Source organism: Melozone crissalis, unplaced genomic scaffold, assembly GCF_028551555.1.
Source record: "Melozone crissalis strain CALT ecotype California unplaced genomic scaffold, PUWL_Pcris_2 ptg000042l_1, whole genome shotgun sequence".
NCBI lineage: Eukaryota > Metazoa > Chordata > Aves > Passeriformes > Passerellidae > Melozone > Melozone crissalis.
In genome coordinates, this window is record NW_026535820.1 from 17,757,631 (window position 1) to 17,779,260 (window position 21,630).

The window sequence follows — 21,630 nt, forward strand, 5'->3', positions numbered from 1 at the left end:
ATTATTTTTAAAAGACCATTTCAGGTCTTTAAAAGAAGCTAAAATACCAATTATAAGATTATGCTAAAAAGGCACAAGTACTTGTGCAAATCTGCTATATTCTCACCCAGTCCAAGTTAAGAATACCACCTTCTAATCAAACCTCCACATTTAGAAAGGAACTTGTTTGCTATCTCACCAGTCTAGTTTTTATTATCCACTTCAGGAAAAAGGGATTTCTCCAAATCCCAAAGTACAAATACACAGTAATCAAACAAATGGAAAGTAGGCAATAGCAGCCCAGATTTTGAGAATTGCCATATAAGCCTGGGCCACAATAAGTGATGATACAAGTTTTGAGGGGAAAAAAAGTCAAAGGTAGTTATACAAAAGTTAACAATCTACAACTATTTAGTTTATTCTGTAACCTCCTAGGTTGTCTTTGCACTTTAAATCACTGCATAGTGATATGACTGCCTATGTCCCTTAATGAATGCAAAAGAAAGTATTTTACTTAAACATCTGAGCATACCTCACACTGAACAATACATATTTTTAGGTGTCTTGTTACTTGTTTCAAGAAACAAATGGAGATATTTCATTCCATTTAATTTCAAAATTGTTATTAAATGCTGGGGAATAGACATAACAAACCTTACAACCCTTACATTCTACGACTTTACAATAAATAAGGAGATAAATGCCTAACTGATTTTTCTAATTTTCACTTTGCTCAGGTGAAATTTAGACTTTAATCTTTTGCTGAAGACAGAAGTACAGTGATATTTCCTTAACTCTACTACTTGTTATTATCCCCTTTGGCATTCAAGTGAACTTCTCATCCTTAAAATATGTGCTATCCAATTAAACATTCACACTCTGTGCACAGATAACCACAAAATAAAGCAAATGAGCTTACGGGGATCCTCAACAACACTGGCTCACCTTCTACACCTGAATGAAAAGAGAGAGTCTGAATATAAATATTTATTTCCATAAATGATACTGGATTTGCAAGCATTTTTCCTCTTTAAGTTTTTTGAAACACAAACTGTATCGCCATCTCCAGACGTGATACAGCCCTTCCTCCTGTCAATAAAAGACCTATATAAATAAATCAAGCATCTTGGTTAGCTTTCCTAGTTTTTATAATTCAGTTGTTTTTCTTGGCACTAAAATAGTTGTTTTTGTGTGCCACCATCAAACTGACACAGTTCAGTCTCAACTGGCACACAACATTGCTGAATGAGTCCAATCACAAACTCCTATGCAGTCACATCCATCTGCCTTGAGCGCAGTATAGGATACTAAAGCTGCTCCTACAGCAACACCTTCAGTCGTTGTCTCCCTTTCCATAGTTCGGTGATTCAAGCACTGAGGGTGTTAAGCAGTAACTTAGATCTTACATCCAGTTTCCTACCCAGGATGCTTCAGATCTGTTCTAACTCAGCTGAATTATTAAGCTGATGCTAAGTTGGAATACTTTCAAGTAATTCTGGCTTGTTCCAGCAACTAAGAGTCAGGAAAATGTGAACTGCTATACTGAGGTTTCAATTTTGAGTTGTTATCAAGAAGAGATCCACCCTGCATCTGCATAGCCAAGTTTGCAGAGGTTCCCTTAAAGAATGAAGAGGACAAAATATGTCTGCCAGAGACAAAGGAAATCAAGGTACAAATCTGATGGACAACAGGCTGAAACTCAGAATGCATCATCAAATGGCACATCTATTATAGAAGTATTTCCAGGGGGAGCCTGACAAGAAACAGAAGCCTACTACAGAAAGTTCAGCTGTAAAACATGCTACCAAAAACCCCCAAAAAACTAACAAAAAAACCAAACCAAAAACCTTAGTAACATGCATATTGTGCAAATGAAAATTGCAATGAACACTCAGATGCACACAGAGTTCAAGTGGAGATACCCAAAATGCTGAACTGAAAAAAGGTCTTACATCAAAAACTTTCCAAAACCCCTTAAAATTTTGGTATTTTTGAATAGGAATTGAGAAGCTAAAAAAGGGAAGCCTGCTTCATTTGGTCAAGAATACAATTATCTGAGACCAGATGACTACTATTATACAAAATAAACCAGACTACTACAGTGACTCCAGATTGTGACTGTGTCCAATGACAGAACGCTGAAAATAATGAGGAACATTTGGAATGCTGGAGGAAGATTAAAGATGGCTATTGTAAGGCTGTGTATTACACCACTTCATGGTGTTAAAAGCCCCTCTACATACACTTTTCCAATATGTCACTGTACTTGTTTCCTGGAAAACTTTATTCAGTGTTTAAATCTTATTGCTTAAAGGTTTGTCTATCTTTACAGTTTATTACTAACAGTCTTCTGAGACATTTGCCAATATTTGCACAGTTCAGGTATATCAACATCAGTTTCAGAAGACAGATTAATTTATCTGCAAAGACCACAATTACAACATTATCCTTACTTGGATCTTTCCCTGAACTATCCTTTTATCCACATTTTAGACATATGCAATGAGAATTCAATGATAAATTTATCTTAGCTGCAAGTAAGGCACCTAAGTGACTCCAGCACGAATTTCTTTAATGTTCTGCAAGAGCACATCCAAATGAAGACTGCACAATGGCAATGGGCTACATGAACTGTGCACTCAGAAAGCAGTCAAATCACTTAGGAGCAAGCACAGATTCCTTTTAGCTACAAGAGATCCTTAAATCAGTGTATTTTCTACCACTAAAAAGGATGAAAGGATACATTTGTTTTCAAAATGTTAATAGTTTGCAGTCTCTAACAGTAGCATTTTGGAGGTCAGGAGGAACAGCTTTTTATCATATCAGGGACAAGAAACTCCTTCAGCAAAATTCAGCTCAACTAGGCACAGCTCACAAAATTCACTGTTCTGTCAGCAATATCTTCATTTGCAGTATTATTCAGTAATGCTCACAGATAAGTTCTGGTGTTAACACCCCACTTAGATGAATAATCAATATTAAATATTCTCTTTTGCTGTTGACACTGTTTGACTGGAGACAATAAAACTCACTTAAAAAGAAAGGACATTTTGCAAAATCTCTTTTTTCTGAATTCACAGACCCACAATTTCTAAATGGCTCTGCATGTATGTGTTTCTACACAATGGATCAAATTCACTCATCTAAAAGGGGTAACTGACCCACTGTTCAAATGTTCTCCTTTCCACTCAAGCTAAAAGCAATTCCATACAAAGTAAAGTAATTAGCAGAATTATGAAGTTCGCTATTTAAGTTACTTAGCTTGAACCTGTTAGCTCAAAGTGTGGTTTTGGAAACATAATGCTTCTAAGACAGATTTTTCTTGTTATTGTTCCCTACACAACCCATCCTCAGGAACAAAGGGCATGATGAAGTCAGAATTACCCCTACCATTGCATTCTGAGGCATGACTTTATGGGAATAGTATATCTATTATTACTGTGTATATATTTTGTATTGATTTTTCATGACTGTGTATTTCAAGACAGAAATTAATTGTGAATCAGAACTGTCACAGGAAATGTCGACACTCTCCAGAAAGCACAAAGCAAAAAAAAAAAAAAATTCTAAATATTTATGTTTCGTAGTAACTGACAGTATAAAAAAAAATTCCCTTACATCACTTGACATCTGATACATACATGATACACATGAACAAAACCAAAAATAAGATTGTTCCTTTAAACTTTAAGGGGAAGAAGAAGACAGAAACAAACTGAAAAAAAGACTGCCTTAAATTAGCGTTAGGTTTAGATGTTTTTTAAGAGTAAAGCTACAAGCTGACTGTTCAAATACTGTTTCTTTTATTTGGTGTGTTCACAGTCTTTAAACAATTACTATGTAACAAACCTGTGCTACAGTATTAGAAATGTTTTCATCAGAACCCTTTACTACCTTTCAAACTAACAGAGGCTTAAAAGCATCAACATGTCCTTACTCTTTGACAACCTAGTAAAAAAGACCCTGGCCCCTGCTCAGTACAAAAGGATCCTCCGTTCGATGGCCTTGCGGCAAATGGGGCACTCGCTCATCCGGTCTCCGCACAGCTGGCACGTCCCGTGGCCACACAGGAAGATCATGTTCTTCAGCCGGTCCAAACACACGGGACACATCGTCTGCAAAAGATTCGCACAGGTTACCTACTCAGTGGCAGCAGTTATACAGCACTGAGTGTGCAACTGCTGAAATTCAACAACAAATATGTCATCATAAGCATAGCAGATAATTGCCACAGCCAATTGTGGGGGTTTTTTAAAATCCCATTTTTATTCCACATGGACTTAAAATATATGGGCTTTTCCTACTCCATCATGACACAATCACGTAGATTTTTTAAAAATATGATTTCTTTAATTAAGGTAATCCAGTAGTAGGTTGACATATTTTCAATATAATTATGCAGATTTGCAACATTAAAACACTCTTCAGAAACATTCTACTTTATATCATATAATCTTCCAGGGAACAAAACATCAACAGCTTGATGTATGCAATGCCTGGGTAATGATTTACAAATTTCTTCTCAGGCAAGCTAGCCATTCATAAACTTACCTGTAAACACCAAGCACTCAACACCCACAGCAGGAATAAAAATGTTACATAATCAATATGATATGTAAAATTTAGTACTTTGTGGAAGTTATCCAGATTTTCAACCAAAAGAACACCTCAAGTTTCAAATTAAGAACAGTTTAGTAAATCTGTAACCTTCACTCATAACAGCAGCACAGCAAACTTTTAAAATCAGTTTTAATTGCTGAACGTGAAGTGATGGTCAATGCCCAAAGTTCTTCAACAGCAAAATTCGTTTTGCACCAAGCCACTAAGGAACAATGTCCTTCACCTTTTGTCATGTGCAGAAATTAAAGTTTTCATAAGGCATGTTCCTTCACCATAAATATATTGCACCCATATTAGGATTTCATTTATAACAGTTTATCAAATGTTAGTAAATGAATAGATGTTACAAAAGATGAAAATTCTTAAGACCATTCTATAGAACAAATCAAATCTAAGATTCCTCTTATCTGAGACATACTACAAATATCTAACAATTATAAATATTGATCTCATACATAAAATGAAATACTGACAATGCTTGTATTTCAAATACAAATTCATTTTATCACCACCTTGCACCTGTGATTTACTTCTGTATTCATCACTGGGGCTTCACTTCAATTTGTTCATTGCATGAGAGAAAATCCATACCAAGGTACCCTGTTCAGAAAAATCCTAAAGCACATTTTCTATGAAATCATAGATATTACTTCCTAGGGTAGATAGCGTAACTGAAGAACAAAAGAATTCACCAAAATTCTGCTTAAGAGTTTAAATTGGCATGGAACCTGGCCAAATCACTATTTTAATCTTCAGGGTACTAGTATAACGGACTAGCAGGAAAATAAAACTTCCAGGTAAAACCTTAAGCCATTTTATACTTTAAAAAAGCCCTGAAGGGGAATGTGCTCCAGCTTTGCCAGAATTTTCACAATACTGTAACAAAACATTGTCAAACTAAGAATTTACAGAAGACTGTCTGTCAATCAGTCCTGCTCATTTTTGCATTCACATGAAGTCATCACCTTCACATCCTACACATCAATGGGACCTTTAGAGTATTCCTCCTCCAGTAACTCACAGACTTCAGGTATCAGTGAAACAGCTATTTCCAATGCAATGAATACACAGCTGTGTGACACGTGTCTGTAACTTGGCAGCGCTGGCGTGATGATCATTCACAAAGGACTGACAAAGCAAACACTCATCCTATCTTTGGGAAAATCCCCCATGTGTAGCATTTACTGTATGTTTTGGCTAATTATTTGCTTTTGTGTCTAAATATAATATCAGAATTATTGAAGTTACAAGGGTCTGTTTCTCTCCAAATGCTACACCATCATTTAAAAATGAAAGCATCTATTAAGGAACACAATAAAAAAATCAAATCTGTTGAAACATCATTACTTTGAACTGTTTCATTCACTCAAGGACAGAAATCCCCATATTATCATTTTATAGATATGCAGTATTAGAAGATTGCCCTACTTCTCCTGCTTAGTACAGAAGCACAGTATATAAAATATGTTAGCTGTTTAATTTCTTAACATGATGCTATCTTAACACTTAAGTTACTTCACACAGTAGGAGGACTCAGCTGGCAGAATAACAAGCTTCCTCTTTGCTACACAATTCTCTTCTGACAGGCTTTTCTCAATTAGTTCAGCAGTTTCCCAGTGGGGTATAAGCCCAGATAACTGAGTTTTATCCAAATGTGAAGGAGAATTCCTTATTTAACCACCATCTTATACTTGTACAGTGAAAGAAAGTTCACAGCAAGCCTTATGCCCCCTTTGGGCAGCAAAAAATAAGGAGTGAAAAATAAGCACCTGTAACTATTACATTATTTGTTAGAACATCCTCTGCATGAAATCCCATTTTTTATCTGCCTGCAACATTTGACTCCCATCTTTTGAACGAAAACAAATAGTATAAAAAGGCACTATGCCTGTTCTATATGAGAATTACTTCTTCAGGTAAGTACTCTGGGAAAGTGCCCATTGCACCTTAAGTGTAACTGGGTTTGCAACTCAAATTATTTTTCTTTCACTAACAAGGTGTTTTAAACTGCTTGAAGTATGAATTCCTCACTACTAAAAACAGTTTTTACAACAATATACAGGTGCACAGTGACAAAATAAATTTATTTTTTAAGGAAGAAGAAAGTGATGTAAGTATGGTGAAGGAACATACATAAGATATTAGATGGATGATGATGATGATGATTATGTATGAAATGGAGTGAAGGTATTGCAATTACAGTCAAAAGGGTTCACATTCAGGGAATCCCTGACGAATGGTGTGGTCATCAGATGTGGGAGATTCTGTTGACATCAGCATCACTTCTGCTTGGCACCAGAAATAGTTTTAAAAGCTTGCTGCACTAACATATTAGATTATCATTGAAGGTATGAGTTGAAACAAAGGCTTATACCTGCTGAAAGAGAACAAATTAACTTTAAGTAGAAAAATATCAATTGAACACGAAGACTGAACTATTACAGCACAAAACAAAAGAATAGACAATTATTCTGGAATGCTGTGCAAAACTTCAAGCACAAATTTAAAAGATGAGATGATCAATTTTAGTCAAATCTGAGTTGCTACACACAAGTACGATACAACTTGCCCTGTCACAAGACTAAGCACAAAAGACACTGAAAACACAAGTCTCAAGCCAAGAGGCACACAAGGAATAGTCAGAACCATCTCTTTCTAGTCAGAGGCACTGAACAATTCTGGTAGCTGGCTAGCAAAATCCCAAAGGTTAGATAAAATCAGAGAGAATAAAATAGCACCTAAGGAAAACTGACAAAAAACCCCTGAGATCACATCTAATCAAGAAGAAAAACTGTAACAAAGTAGTTTTCTTTTCACGTGCCTATACATAAGAATATCAGCATTGGCAAACAGAACTCTGATCTTCTATAACTCCTAAAGTACCCTGAAAAAACTCATCTGAAGAAAACAGATTACTTGCATTTAATCATGCATCTGGCATCTTGTGCATGCACCATTTCAAATGGCAAAAGAAAAACCTTATTCTTTCCATTCAATGCTAAAAAGTAAAGCAGAAGCTATATAGTGGATGCAAGCCATCAGAGATGACAGTAACATCTGGAGGTTCCAGATAAGACAGACATGCATTTTCAAATTACAATTTTCAATCTTGCATGTTCTTTATAGATAAAAACTACACAGGAAAGAGTTATGAAATTCTGTGACTGGGGTGCTGGCCCAGTCACCATATGACAGGAAAAGCTCCTCACAGACATTCAGTTAAGCATATCAGCTCTCAAATTTAAGGCATTTTGAAACACAGGCCTAAAGCTGGCAATCTAAATGTTCTAGCCCTGGCTTTCATGCACATGAACGGCTGAATCCAACAACTACCAGGACTAGATGTGATGCTGCCATCACTGAAGTATTATGGACTGCTTAAGCCTACTACAGGAAAAGGCAAGCTAGAACACCTCAGTTTCCTGTATCCATGAAAAGTTTCTTCCAGTTGTGTTATACACATGGAAACAAAAAGTCACATTATCAGGTTTCTAAGAGAGTAACCTCATTCAGTAGTCAAATGCTCCAGATCCCTTACTGCTGAAAGATCTGCAAACACTACACCTAATTACAAAGATAAACCTTAACATTTAAATTCCAAATATTTGAATTACATGTATAACATTTTCAAAGTTTTAACCTTGCAGCCACACAGTTTTTTGAAGAGTGTGTTCACTATACCCTTCATAAGACAGATAACTTGTCAGCTATTGTTCCAAGGCAGTTAATGAACAGACAAGTCAACATTAAGGTAGATACAGAATGATGAAGATGATCTACTTTTATCACTGTTCTGTGAAAACAGTTTCTTCTGTATCAACACATCCAGGTCAGCTTAACAGTCAGAGAATGTACTGTCTGGGAAGAGCGTCCTTTTTCAGTCACATCAACACACACGCTCTAATAGATGGATTATCAAACACAGCCACTTGATTTTTTCTTTTAATCCCATACATAAAGGACATACAAGTCACATCCCACAAAAAATATTGGTCTTCCAACTACAGTTCAAGACCTGATGCACTTCAACATGTCATTTTGCTTTAAATAATAAAGGATGCATTGCCTTTTTCAGTCAAGTGGTTCTTGCACTTAATGGGTCTTACAACTTTTATCCAGCACTTTTACCTGTTCCTTGATGTCTTGCAACTGTTGCTGCAGCTTCTGTACATCTGCATTGACATTAGTGTTGTCTTTGTCCTTCTGCAAAACTGGAATGTTTCCACTTGCTGTAGCATTAAAAGAAAATAAAGATATGTGATTATGCAGCAATCTAATGAACCAGGAATAATTATTTCCAGTGTCACAGCTATAATTTTTCAATTATCTGAAAAAAATGTTAGTCAACCATCTTTGATAATCTAATTAAATTCACTACACCCTCACCGCAGCTCAACAAAGAATTTCTTTGAGTTTAGCAGCAATACTTCTTTGACAAGTATTTCCATAATAATGATGCTTGTAGTCCATTAATGTTCTCAGAATTCTTATTTGTCAGCGAAGTTCCTGACATGAATATTTTTTGCATATGTTTAAGGGAAAAAAAAAGCCAAATTCCGTCACACTGAAATGACTTTTTTATCTACAGAGATGATTCTATTTGGTGCTCAAAATTGCACAAGTGTCTTAGAAGCAGTTCATTCAAAATTTGAACAAGCTCAGATTAATAGTCCTCTATTTGACTGATCTGGGAAGCAATGAAAGAAAGAATTGTCAAGTCTTTAATTTCCAGTGAGTACTGAAAATCTGATTTTAATGACTATTCTTATATTTATCTATATCAGAACCTTATAACAAGAATGAACTGATATCCCATTCTCATAAACTCAACAGAAACACAGTGTGCCACATATACACACACAGAGCAAATACAAATAATTCATAGAAATTACTCAAATAAGTCGCAAGAAGTTTAAAAACGAGTCAAAGGAGGAGATGTAAAACTAGACATTCTCTCAGGAAAGTTGCTTGTACCTAAATACAAAATACTCACCATTACTTCAGAGTACCAGAGGTAAAAAAAAAAAAATTTTTGCTTATTTGCACAGTCACAGAAAATCTTCAGCTTTTATTTCTTAGGGCATTCGTAAGTGGCCAAGTCATCACACGTTTTGGATTCTACTCTGAATGCCAGAAGCAACTCTTCAGTGTAATGACTGGTGGTGTTACCACATTTGCTGCTGCTGATGCAGAAAGTAGTGCAAGCAGCAAAGGGATACCTGGGTTAGCACTGTTTTCATTAAACTTTTCTTCAGAAAGGAGAGAAATATTTAGATCATTTGAGAGAACAAGAATAGGTTGGTGGAGGAACAGGAAAGAATATGGGCTCTGGAGTCACTCACAAATATCATCACTGGTATCTTCTGTACCTTTCCCTCCGCAGCACATTATGAAAGGCACTCTTCGCTCAACCACTGCCCGACACTGTACACATTTCTTCATCAAGCTTGCACAATCTGAGGGAACAGAAAAATAAATCAACTCTGAATCTTCCCACTTTGTTTTTCTTTTTTCCTATACATGAGTTTGTTTATTCAGAGTAACTAAACAGCAATGACTTAACAGATGCTTATAACATGAAGAACTACTTGAGTTTATCTCCACATAATTTTCTGCAAATCACACCCAAACAATGTCCTTTTTGGTGCTGAAAGTAAACCTATTCTCTATCTCCTTTTAAGGTATTTCAAGTGAACATGTTCCTCTTTCTTCAGATAGATGTCTAGTCCACAAGAATTTCAGATGTTAAAAGGTAATCACACATTTGAGACCAGAACTTTCAAGAATGTAATGACTATCTGGCTATCTTTTTCTTTAGAACAAAGGATCTCACTAACTGTCCTAATGCTCCAGGGGCAAAGAGTTGCAGCTCTTTACCCTTAAGAGTAAACCTACATATTTTGATATAATCCTAGAAAGGGGGCTGTAATTTTTCTACTAAAGGCAAGTTATTGTCTTATAAATGCTAAAATGTTACTGTGAATCAAGAGAGTGGGTCCTACAAAATACACAAACTTGAAGACTCTCTCATCCTGCTTGAACAAGATGGCCAGAAAAAAATCTGGAAAGAAATAATCTACAACTGTTAAACCTTCTGCTGTCCTTGTTACAGCTTAGACTTGGTGACGTGTACTGCGCTGCTGAAATCCTTCACCACAGTCATCAATCTTTTTGTTGTCTTCTTTCCTGGGAAACGATTCAAAAAAACTTCTCTCATCATCTTTCAACTGCAGACAGTGAAAGAGGCCAGATCAGGCTAACTATAGCCAGTGGTTTGATGTCAGCTGCCTCAGCCAGAACAGAGGAGGAAACCAGACCTCTTCAGCAAGTCCAAGTAAGCAGTTACTCATGGGAACAATTACCTTCCCTCTTGCGTAGATCCTCATCAATAAGGACTGCTATTCTCTAGGGAAATGACCCTTCAACAAAACCCTGAAATGTCTGGAGACAAGGTGATAGCTGCATTCTCATCCACTTCTACTCAAAACCAAAAAATTTCTAGAGCTCACCTACCTATTTTACCATTACACAAGATAAATCAAAATGAACCACAACTGATGTTCTTTGCAAAGATACATGATGTGACTTTTGGGGCAAAATACAGCCCTTGTGCAAATCTGTAGATTAATAATGAAGCATACTAAGTATTTATTGACAATGTATTTTAAAAGACCATTTGCACATCTGAATGCCTTCAAAAAGCTGCAACAAAACAACACAATTAATTCTAATTACTACCAAAGTGTTAATGATATGCAGTAGGCTTCTATTATGTGAGAAAGCCTACTCACAGTTAAATTATTCAGATGACAGAGCACACACTTTCTAAATATTTGAAAATCTCCACTTTGTCCTCCAATTATTACCAGCATGACAAATAATGTCAAAATTCTGACGATCACACCAGACTACCAAAGTAAATTGAACCTGAAATCAGATTACTAATTGTCACTGTTGAGACGGACACATGACATACACACACTTGCTAATGGTTTTAGCAATCTGATTAAAAACATTCTGTCTCACAATTTTCTCCAAAAGAATTTTTGTAGAGTTACTTACTCTCACAGGCACACATATGACCACAAGGCTGGAAGAGCACTGCTGCCTTTTTGTCTGAACATACTACGCATTCTTCAATCTGTAAAGAACAACACACTCGTGAGCAAAGTGCATCTCCTGCTCTCCACATTAATTTGCAAGGCACATGGGCCTCAAGAATCTCCATCTAGTGGGGTTTTTAACACATTCAGCATCTCAAAGTGCATCTTAAGTTATCACATTAACTTCTAAGAACAGGTATTTGCTGGCAATTTTTACACATTCAGTACAATGACAGGCACAGAGAAGCATTTAGAACACCATATTTTTATTTTTCTTTTCTCCTTCTTTATTCCATCAAGGATACTTAAATCAGGGTTGATCAGACTGGAGAAGAGAGTCTCCACAAAGATGTTATTACAGCATTTCTGTACTCAAAGGGGACTTATAAGAAAGATGGGAAAAAACTTTTTTGCTGGGCCTGTTGCAGTAGTACAGGGGGTAATAGTTTTAGACTAAAAGAAAGCCAATTTGGTATAAGAACCAAATTTTTTATGATGAGGGTCATGAAACACTGAAACAGGTTACCCAGAATGGTGGCAGATGATCCAACCCTGGAAACACTGAAGGTCAAGCTGGACAGGGCTCTGAGCAACATGATCTCGTTGAAGATGTTCCAGCTCATCGCACAGTATCAGATGTCAGTCACATTACTGATTTTAAAGGCCCCTTCCAACATTCTATGATCCTATGAAATTTAACTTAAAAAGTACTTTTACAGAAATGTTTTAATATTCTGGGCCAGGCTTTCTCAAGTCCTTTTGTGAGAGAGCTGTATATATCATGGAATCATCAAATGGTTTGGGTTGGAAAGGACCTTATAGATACTCCAGTTCCAACCCCTGCCATGGGCAGGGACATCATCTACTAGACCAGGTTACTCAGGGCCCCATCCAACCTGGCCTTGAACACTGCCAGGGATGGGGCATATGCAGTATGATCATAGACATCACATACAATTCCATTTATACTGGCCTGCACCATCTCTTTCAGTTCATAGAACTGTTGTCCTGATTCATTCATTTCTTGGCCTTGCAGTTTTTATACAGAAAAGTACAAGAGAAGTATTGACCAGATATTCCAATCTCTCAAACTAATTCAGCAAAAGAAATCAAAGGAAGGCTATCTATAAAGCTTAGCTTTCACCTGGGAAAGCTGATTTCCATAGAGTACCTTCTTTAGATCAATGAGTAGGGGCAGAATCCTCATACTCCAAATTACCCAGTGGCAGACCCTTTCACTGACTGTAAAGAAAGTCTTAGAGAAAAGGAGCTCCCACTATGTTAACATTTGGCTTTTGAACATACGCAATGCAGAACAGCAAATAGTATAAGAAGAATAAGAGAATGAGTAGTAAAAACAGTGCAACACTATATTTACAATTCTTATATTTACTCTGAAATGGAGGAAAAAACAACATACTACAGAAGCAGACTAATCAAATATATTTGGAAAAGGCAAAAAAAAAAAAAACCAACCCAAAAAAACCAAACAGTTTGGTTTCCAAAAAAAACCCCAAACAAAGAAAAAAAACCCCAAAGCCAATCTAAAAATCAAACATAAATCCAAATGCAGAACAGGATTTCTTTTTTTTTAGCAGCTAAAAAAAACAGGACAAGACTTGGTGATTACAAGGAATAAAAGAATACTCAAACAGAAAAGCAATGGGGAGGTATCCATATAGTCAAAACTACTTGTGAATAACCATTTGAGAAACCTTGGTCTCGAAAATAGGGCATGACTGATTGATTCTCTGAAGGAAAAAGACAGTGTAATGAAACTCATGTTTCCAAAGAAAAAGAAGGTGAATATTGAAAGTAATTATTAACTACAGAAACAAGCACATATTAACTCAGTTTACAGGCAAATCATCCTTCAAGTAGCCCTAAGGAATAGAAGAACTCAATATTACTGAGGGAAATTATATTTCAGAAGAAGCAGCAATTTATCTTAATATGAAGAAAAGATACCATGGCAGGGGGAAAATAGTCTATTTCAATAAAGCATCCTCAGGTGACTGTATTAGGAACTCTGAGGACCTGAACAATGAAGACATTGTGAGGCAGGGAGAGGTAGGTATGACAGGCAAACAGAAAAGGACAAGATATGATTATGATGCAAAATTAACTATCCAGTGAGACATGTTGGGCATAATACTACATAAAATATGTATATTTCTTTGACTTCTTTTTTACTTTTTTTTTTTTTTTATATTTCCATTATAAAAGTAAGAGAACCAATAAATTTCAGAGGTTTTTACCTTTGTCCTAGACTGAACTTGTTCTTTACAGATGAGGCATTTTTTCACCCGTGGTGAGCACAAGGAACACGTGGCAATGTGGCCACATGGGCCAAACAGAGTGTCTCTCTTCATGTCTGAACACACCATACATTCTTCTAAGGTTTCAGAATCATTGTTGATCATAGATGGACTTCGGGAACCAACCTGGCCACTACAAAGAAACCTGGCAGTCAAACTTTTAATAATTAAAAAAACCCACTCAAATTAAAATGCACATCAACTGGCTGCTTCTATACTCCTATGCACTTGGGCATCAATGTATGATCATACAGTGATTTGAACTGCCTTTTCCCAGAAGTACAGCTGACACTGCAGTGCAAGGTTACACACTCGGATAAGGCATTGTACAGAAACAGGACACACATGTTAGGATATCGTGTTGTGAACGTAAAACGTCGCTTTCTCTCATCCTAAGAGCTTGCTTTACTAACAGAGACGTGCCCTGCGGCGGGCAGCCCCCGAGCCTCGCCCATCCATCCGCACGCCCGGCAGTGCCGGACCCGGGGCCGGAGCTCCGCGCCGCGCTGGCCCGCAGAGGGCGCCCGTGCCCAACTCCCGCCATGGGATGGGGCCGGACACACGGACACGCGCACGGACACGGACTCCGAAAGGAAATAAGAACCTTACTCTTTACCAGGCAACGCCAATAAAAACAGCGCCTCTTTTTCACATTTTAAGAATACAGGGTTTTTTTCCATACGGGAATTAAAGATGAGAATCGTTTGCGGCAATGGGTGGAATGTAACTAGGACAAGGTGAATCCTCGGGTACTGCATGGACCTGGTAACATGGTACTTCACTGAAATTGTGATTCCTAGAGACATCAGACCTACCCCCTTGTTCTCTTTTCACAGAATCATACAGTTGTTCAGATTAACAGGCACTCAGTAGGTGACCTTCTCAAAGCAGCAACAACAGTGAACTCATATCAGTTTATACAAGGCTTTGCCTATTTCAGTCATTAAAAGTTGTATGGACAGAGATTTCACAACTTTCCAGGCCAACCTGTTTGCAATGCTTAGTTATTCTTCCAGGGATTTCCCCCTGACTGCCTAGTGAAGTTCTACCAATTCCTCCCCTGAAGACTGTCACCTTCCCATTCTCACCTTTCCCATACTAATATACATGAAAGCTTGGGTAAGTTTCAAGTAATGTATTTCTGAATAGCATTCAGTGTACCATAAAAACCTAAAGAATTAAAAGTAAAAAAAAATTGCCACGCACAAAAACCTCCACCAAACTCCCAAATTTGTATGTTTTAATTAGCTATTGCTAATTTCAACATTTTAAAAAAATCAGTGAATCTGTGGAAAGCAGACATCTGGAAACAGTGTATTTTATGGATATACAAACCTGACTTTTTCTTTGTGACATTTAGCCAATGCTTTGCAGAGACTTGGATCAGGGCAGAGGTCGAGAGGGGACTGACCCTTCTTGTTACGAATGCCGAGGTCAGCCCCGTTGGCTGCCAGGAAGCAGGCAATAGATGCAGCACTCTTCTTCTCTGCTCCTTGAGTGCCAAGTCCCATAATTAACTGAAAGAAAACAAATATGTAAGCAAGAAAGACTCTCTAAACAGTTAAGAATCATCTGGCTAAAGGAAAGCTACTTGACATGCACACATGCACGTATATACGTAAATGTGTAAGGCAAAGGAAGCATCTCTAGAACTAAAATCAAAACAATTGCTTCATTCTGAGTCAGCTATATTCAGCTTTCTTTTAGAAACTAAAATTCAGCAAGGAATAGTTCTACCGAAGCACTCAATCTCCTGTACACCTATACTCACGTGTGAAGTGGCTGTCCTTCTATGTAAGCACTGTAAAGGGCAAAGTTCCAGTGGGTATATTGAGAACACACTTCAGTATATAGTCAAATTGCTCAGTTCAGACAAAATGCTACCACTGCACTTGGACTGAAATCACAGTTGAGCATAGAAATGAATGCACATCTACTTTTAGTTCAGTCAGAAAAGTACCTGCCCAAGAGAGACTGAAATTCAGTTACTTTCCCAGCCTGGATGGATTAAAACCCACACACTGTCCCTATCTAATCACATAATGCTACTCTGCCCTTTCACAGCTGTTACTGTATCCTTGTGTAACTGCTTCACAGGGTCAGCTAGAAACACTAAGAAGGCTCACTACCACAGACCAGCAAGGAGTGGATTCCCCAAAGCATTCTGGGCTCCCAACACCTTTTTGTATTAAAGCTCAATCAGATGAAGTGCATTAAGTATAATATAGACTCCAGAACTGCTGGCATCACTAAGAGTCCCTCAACAAACTACACTACACTGTATTCAAAGGAAGAGCTTTGGCAAAGCTAGGGCAGCTCCAACTCAAGGAAACCCAGTTGCTCAAGGAAGCATTTTTTAAACCTCAGTCTATATGTTGTTCTTTTTTTAAATTAGAAGTTCTTATATCAATACATGTCACTGAGGCTACAAGACTCTTGAAGGTCTCTTTATGAATTCAGATACTCCTCCTGCATTCTTCCTCGTGATTAGGTAAGAACAGTACAGCTCCAAAGGCTTTATACCAGGAAAATCAGTAAGTTATGGAAACAATTATTATTTTTGTGGTGTTCAGATAACAGAAAATTTTCATTTATCAATTGAGACTGTTTTTCTGCACTTCAATTGCAGAACTGGCTGAAGCAAAGCAGAGATGTGATCCAGCTTCAGTCCTGGTACTTTGGACCGCATTATTAATCCAGCCAAGGCAGCACAACACCCAGTGAAACTGATTTGCTCCAAGGTTGGCAGAGTCATTGTGGAACAGTCATCTACATTAGTCACAAAAACCCTAGGTGCTAAAATGCCTCTGCATGCTGTACAACTTGAAAACACCAGGGCAATGTTGCATCCCAAGACATTTCTCAGGAAGCCTGCAACTTTTCAGGCACAAAGAATGAGAACACCACAAAAGAACCCATGCACAAAATACTCTCCATTTTGTCTCAGTGCCCAGTAAGGCTGCAGTATACCTCTGGAGGGGGCTACCCCTGAAATGCATCAACACAGGCAAACCCAGCCAATGCACCAGTGAGGGAGAAGTCTCAGTGCAATCCACAAAAACTGTACAAATATCATCCAAGTAATTGTACCTTTGAAGCAGTAAACACTTTCCATTAGCTTCTTTCTTTTAAGTTAGGATTTAGGCGGTGGCATCACTTAAAAGCATTTTAAGAGTCAGAAATACACCTTAAAGACACTTGTATATTAAAATAAATAACACAAAATGACCCTGGGAATAATACAGTTGTTTAGGATAAAAAGTACTCTAGGCTAGAACAGTGCATCTGTAATAAGGCAATTCAAATGACTTTTTTGTGGTAGTGGAGACTATACTTCAGAAAATTTCTCCTCCTCCCAGCTGTAGTCACCACAATATGCTGGATGAAAAACTTAAAAATTACTTAAAGAAATGGGGTTCACTGCTCATAGCAGTTGAGCACAGTAATATTTTTCAGAATGGTACCTAAAATGAGTAGGGCTTTGTGTACTATCAAGATTGCTCACTACATGCATGAATGTAAGCATTTAAACAGTCTACCAAAAAATCAGCTGAAGAAACCTGACAAAAATTGTTTCATGTATAACATAAAATATCCTGAGTTGGAAGGAATTCTCAGGATCATTAGGTTCAGCTCCTGCCCCTGCACAGGACAGCCCCAAGAATTGCACCAGGTGCCTGAGATCATTGTCCAAAGGCTTCTTGAACTCCAGCAGGCTTGGTGCTGTGACCGCTTCCCTGGGGAGCCTGCTCCAACGGGCATAATGTTGGCATTCAGAAGGAACTACTAAAAAAAAAATCATTGTTAAAGAATTCATTCAATTTAGTTCCATTTATGAAATAAGTGAATGATAATCAGTAAAAAGTATTGTTTCTTTTAACAGTGGTCAAAGTAAAAAGTAACAAATCATACAATTTCAATGAGTTGCTGTCTAACCAACTTGATCAAGTATGAAAAAACTCTAAAATCCTGCAAGTGAGATTTTTCTTTTCAGTTTATTCAACTGAAACAAAAATAGAAATAATTATTTCTATTAAGTATGTATGTGCTACAAAGAGGCGCCATACAGGCCTCAGTAGGTTGGAATCTCCAAAACAGCAGTGCAAAATTAATTAAAATTTAGCCAAGCAAAAATGAGCTCTAAAAGCTAAATATTTACAGAGATGTGTTGCTATCACATTGCCTAATGAAATCTGACACATTTTGCAACCTTTAAAGGAATTAATGAAGAAAAAAAAATCTCTCAAAACAACCCTCAATTTAAGTCAAAACATTTACAAAAAGAAAACCTTACTGATTCCCAGGCAAAATTATTAATCCTCTTTATCATCTATTATCCATCACCTGTATTTGCAATTCCACACAAAACAAATAACCAATGTGTCCTTGGATAGCTTTAAATGTCCAAATGCCTGCACATATTTTTACAGCTTCAATTCCATCTTTGTTGATACTCAATTTTGGAGAAAAGGCAGCTTAATATTTAGAACTGTTTAATGGTAAAACCTAGTTTATAGAATTTTTACCTTACTGTTATTTAAATAAAGGTAGATAGGTACAGGTATTGTTCTCATTTCCTGTTTTTCACAAAACATTTTCAAGATAATTTGATTTGCTGATCATCTTAAAGCATTTTCAGATATATTTACTCCACCTTTTACATTTCACATAAAATAAAAACAAGCAAGTTTTCGTCTCTTCTCTGCCAGAACTTATCTTCTCCACACCGCTTAAACCTCCCAAATTTGTTAGTTTGGCAAAAATTTTCTCTGCAGCTAAACAAAGTGCAAAGAAATGACCAGTAGTTTGATCATGCTAATAAAGGAGAGGAGGTATTGGTTGATCATGATTTTTTAAAACTTTAAAACATTTTTAGGTGATCAGAGACACAATGATGAGAGAATTTTTTTGTTTCTCATATCTTTTGCCTTATCTTTGTCTTATTACCTCAATAGAAATGTGAAAAAATTACACTTTTGTTTTAAACCAAGAATACTTCTCAAATGAAACTAGAGATAAAACTTTATTATTTAAAATATAAATTCCCCCCTCACAAAGAGAAGTTTAAAAGGTGATGGACAAAAACCCCGCTTCGGTTAAAATCCTCAAAACTCAACGCACAACTCTAGTTTCATTGTGAAAGCCATTAATAAGACTGAGCAGAGAAACCAATTTATGAAATGCCAAATCTGAGAAAAAAAATTCCCTTTCATTCATTTCACAGTTAAACACAAAATATTCTAGACAGCTCTCATAGAGTCCATTTCAGATCACAGAAACAACTGAGCTGTCACTGCTCTTCTTGTCTCATTTAAAAGGACACACACATTTTCTTACACATTAGCCATATTTCAAATCTCTTTCAAGGCTTATTCCAGTGTATTTTAGTGAGATTCAGTAACCAATTTGAAAAAAAAATTGTACAGTGTAATTATTGTTTTGAACAAAGACTTTTCATAAAGTTGGTGTATTTGTTTTTTCTTAATGAAATGCAAAAGCAACAACAAAAAAATTTCTAATTTTAACCCTCAATTAAAATCAGAAAAAACATTATACTAACAACTAACGGTTCGGTAGTTCTGATACACTGATACACTATTATTTTGTGCATCTTTAATATCTAAAGAAAAAAAAAAATGTTTCTTTTTCTCAATCTGAATTGCTCCATAATTTTATTCCTCCTTTGTCAGGTAAACTACAAACTTCACCTCTATATATGGGGTTCACACAGCTTCTTGGGTGTGAGAGTTTCTTTTTTCCAGTAAAACATTTTGACTTTTACAAACTGGAGGCTTTTTGACTATTCCCTTACTACAGCACAATTTCTGAAATGAACTCCGTCAAAAATATACATCTCAATAAACATACTAAATGAAGAATGCCTTGTTCTAACAGAAAATACTTTCAGAAAGTTAGAGAAGCAACTAAGCAACTAAAGTTATAAAGACAAGATGCTGAATCACAGAAAACTATTTCAATCTTATTCTGTACTGTAATACTGTTGAATTCTCTTTCCAAAAATGCTACTTTGATTTTTTGGCAGCCATATATGTTCACTACAGAAGATAAATTCATAGAAATATTTTTGAGCTACATAACCCTCTTTCTTCAAAAAAGGTAATGACTTCATGTGGAAAGCCACATAGAACAATATGATTTCTGCCTACACTGCAGTTTAATGCAGAATGTCTACATAAAGTAATGCTGCCAAAACCCAGTTCAACAGTACAGAAGTAGACCAAGAGACAAATATACAGGGAAAAAAAGAATAAATAAATGTGTTTTATTTACTGTGTTCTTTGATGGCTCCCAAGCAGTATCTACCTTGCCCACATCTTGCATGTCTTGGAGTTGGCGGAGCTGTGACAGGGTGTGGTGTCTCAGGGCTTCATGCAGGGGAGTATCTCCATCTTTATCCTGAATATCCAATTTAGCACCTGCACGAACTAAGAGCTGAAAAGAGAGAGAAACAAATTAAAAAAAACCAAAAAAGCTCCCTTTTTAGAACTAATTTAGTTCTAAAAAAATTTATGGTTTAGGATTCTCTAGGAGGTTCAAAAGGGCTACTCCTATCTTGCTACAATTCACCGTTTAATTAATTTAAATTCATTTTCCTTACCTGGAGCTCAGCCCTCAACCAACACATTTATCTGTCTCAAATATCAAGCTTATTTCAGCAGAAGGCTAATGCTTGCCTGTGCTCTGAATGCTACAAAAGACATAATTTAAGAGGATCCTTTCTACTTCCTTAGACTTTAATTCTTATAAGACAGCCTACAAACAATGTAATTTATTACAGCAATATGTACAATACTTGAGATAGGTATATATTCTTTACTATTCGTTTTCAATTATCTCAAAAATCATCATTTTCACACCATACTAAACTTTACAACTTAATTTACAGTGTCCTCACATTAGCAAAGTAGTTAAGCATGTACTTTGGTTAACCCTAATTCAGGAGAAGACATAAAAACCAATGACACCATTAAAAAGTCTCTCAGAACACTTTGGAAAGTAATGAACTGTAAGACTTGTCTCTAAGCTAATTTTAGACACCCATTCCTATTCACATGACACAAAACAAGCACAAGGCTGCATAGGCCCTCCTATTCCTATGGCCTTTGCATACAGCCCTTCCATAATTCGGTCCACCAGAACTTTCTTAAATACACTGTTGAACAAAACAGAGCAACACATGCTGACAAAAAAATACCAACTGTCCCTAAAAATTAAACTCCATCACTGTCGCCGTTCAGAAGCCTGTAGGCAGCAGCTGAGGTTTTAACTTCAGTTTTTGAGCTTCTGCTACTCTGCAAAATTGGGATTAGCAGTAGAGACAAAAGGCATAATCCATAACCAAGAATATACAAAGAGGGATCTCCCTCTTTGGAACCCACATGCTTGCAAGGAGTTTCAGTTTCTCAGAACCAAAGAACCTCAAACTTCAGAACAGGCTAAAAGGAATTGAAAGCCTAATTTTCAAGGAAGTATCTGCCTGCAATTATTTGCAGCTTACAATTTTCCCCAACCTTCTCTTCCCCAAGTGAAATCAAGAATACCAGCTAATAGCTGACACAGTCTAGTCTCAACTTCTTACACTCTCTAAA

At 36.7% G+C, this 21,630-nt stretch overlaps 1 protein-coding gene across 3 annotated transcripts in view; it reads right to left on the bottom strand.

Annotated features, from left to right (window-relative positions):
• Positions 1-3,648: 3,648 nt before the first annotated feature.
• The window catches only part of MIB1 (MIB E3 ubiquitin protein ligase 1), a 71,215-nt gene continuing 53,233 nt past the window's right edge, over positions 3,649-21,630 (bottom strand). The window contains exons 15-21 of one of the 3 annotated variants that reach the window (XM_054285057.1): positions 20,345-20,473; positions 15,356-15,537; positions 13,961-14,153; positions 11,662-11,740; positions 9,942-10,055; positions 8,728-8,828; positions 3,649-4,094 (exon numbers count right to left, since the gene is read on the bottom strand). In XM_054285057.1, the coding sequence (XP_054141032.1) occupies positions 3,954-4,094; positions 8,728-8,828; positions 9,942-10,055; positions 11,662-11,740; positions 13,961-14,153; positions 15,356-15,537; positions 20,345-20,473 (939 nt within the window). In that variant the 3' untranslated portion in view covers positions 3,649-3,953. Of the gene's footprint in view, positions 4,095-8,727; positions 8,829-9,941; positions 10,056-11,661; positions 11,741-13,960; positions 14,154-15,355; positions 15,538-20,311; positions 20,474-21,630 lie in introns of all 3 variants that reach the window. The other 2 variants (XM_054285056.1, XM_054285055.1) reach the window with 2 other exon arrangements.